This window comes from Camelina sativa, chromosome 9, assembly GCF_000633955.1.
Source record: "Camelina sativa cultivar DH55 chromosome 9, Cs, whole genome shotgun sequence".
NCBI classification, from domain to species: Eukaryota; Viridiplantae; Streptophyta; class Magnoliopsida; order Brassicales; family Brassicaceae; genus Camelina; species Camelina sativa.
The window spans coordinates 21,995,718-21,997,756 of NC_025693.1; the positions used below are offsets into that span (position 1 = coordinate 21,995,718).

Sequence of the window (2,039 nt, forward strand, 5' to 3'; positions counted from 1 at the left end):
AAAAAAATACAAATTTTCAACAACCATTAAAAACACAAGCTTTAATTCAACAAGTATGAAATTATAAATTCCTAAAATTGATCCAAACCTAGTTGAATTTGATTAACTCTGGTTAAACCCAGAAAATAAATTCAGAAATTATACAGCGGAGAAGTAAGTGATTTAATGATTATTGTGCTGTATCTAGATTTGAGTTTTAGTTTATTGATCCAATTGCAGATTATGGATTTTGAAGGATTTGGAGGCTGAGGAGAACAATTATGGTTCAGGCGTTGCCAGTTTCGTCGTGATTGTCTCCGGCAGTGTTCTTACTCTCGTTTCTGAGTCGGGTTGCAACAATGCCAGACAACTATTTCCCCCCTTCGCCGTTTGTTTAGACATCGGCGTCAAACTCGTCGTGATGGTTAAGTTCGGTAATACTTAGGAACTCATGGCTATGACAATCATGGATCCGGCGGCGAGGCAAGTGATTTTCGCCATTGTTGTTGTTGAACAATCTGTCCGAGTGGTTAAAAGTATAAATGTTTCGATATATTACAATGAAGTCTTGTGTCCGAGTGGTTAAAGAGTGGTTGTTGGGTTTAACTTTCTCCAAGATCGAGCCTAGCTTGTTACATCTTTTTATTTTTATTTGACTAAAATGACAGACACGTGGATTCCACGTCAGATTAGCCTAACGGCGAAATTAACAGAGTTATTTTTTAATCACATTTTTGTATATTATAGCACAAAATTATAAGTATGGGTATGAAATTCTCGCACAGTCAATAGTCCGATGTATGAATCGAACATATTGGAATTGTCCAGGTATGTAAAAGACGTTTTTCCAGAGACTGGGGTTTGTTTGATTGTAATAACTCTTTTGTTTGTTTACGTAATCATGGGCTTTTTTATTCTTCTCTCCCATACGTAATCATGGGCTTTTTATGGCCCATTTAAAAGTGGGCCTTCTCTAACGTGCACGTACATCAATAGAAGTGTGTGGCATATGTACTGATGTATCTCGAATTAAGTGGAAGTTTTTCTTGTGGTTTAGGAAGAACTTAGACCATCTCCAATGGTTTTCTCTATTTTTACCTCTAAAACATAAGAACTCTATAATAGAGGTGACTTTTGCTTCAATGGATACTTTTATTTTTTCTTCTAAAAAAGAATATTCTATAAAGATTCCTTTTTTATTTTACTATTAATACCTTTTACTTATAAAAGTTGCAAATTAACCCATTTATTTTAGTATTTGTAAAACTTTCATAAAATTATGATATTATTTAAATTTTTAACATTAATAAATATTATTTAAATACAAAACCTCCACTTCATTAAATTATTATTAAACTATTTAAATATATATTTTATTTATTTTGATCATATATATAAAAGTGTTAAAAGTTCAAGGACCACTTTATAAATAAAAAAGTTCAACTCTATTATAGAAGAAAAAATAGAGTTCCTATATATAGAAAAAATAGAGATCTTTATTATAGAGGTAGAAATAGAGATGGATTGGAATAGATTTTACTCAAAAATAGAGTTAAAAAGCAAATATAGAGGTGGGTTGGAGATGCCCTTATCCGTGCCACCATTCTTCTTCAAAACAGAGATCACAACTCTGTTTTCATCCTTGATTCCTCTGTTCAGTCTTTCAAAAATTACCTCATTTTCTTCTTACAGCTTGGAAACCTTTCAAACATGAACTATATTATAGATCATTAATTTTCTTTCACACTACAATCGGTTTATTAGTTTACGAAAACAAAATTCTACATTATCATACACACTTCATTATTCTGCTTTTAGGCACGCAGGAGACAAGTCACATATGCACCCTTAATTTACGCAAACACAACCACCAAACCTTCCAGCGGGCCTAAATCGAAGCTTACCGAGCAGACTTGAAAGCTTTAGAGAATGATTCTTACTCAACGTCGCATCTTTCTTTGCATTTATTACACTCAGACTCCCCGCACCAGTTGCAGCTGTTATAACACTAACATCACATTCTGTCACCATGCAATTACCGCCTAATACCTTGTTCCTCC

At 33.2% G+C, this 2,039-nt stretch overlaps 2 protein-coding genes across 2 annotated transcripts in view; both read left to right on the plus strand.

Annotated features, from left to right (window-relative positions):
- Positions 1-424, plus strand: part of LOC104715554 (disease resistance-like protein CSA1) — a 4,121-nt gene extending 3,697 nt beyond the window's left edge. Inside the window, exon 2 of the mRNA XM_010432948.1 lies at positions 220-424. Coding sequence (XP_010431250.1) covers positions 220-424 — 205 coding nt within the window. The remainder of the gene's footprint in view (positions 1-219) is intronic.
- The window catches only part of LOC104715555 (disease resistance protein RPS4), a 15,238-nt gene that overhangs the window by 4,340 nt on the left and 8,859 nt on the right, over positions 1-2,039 (plus strand).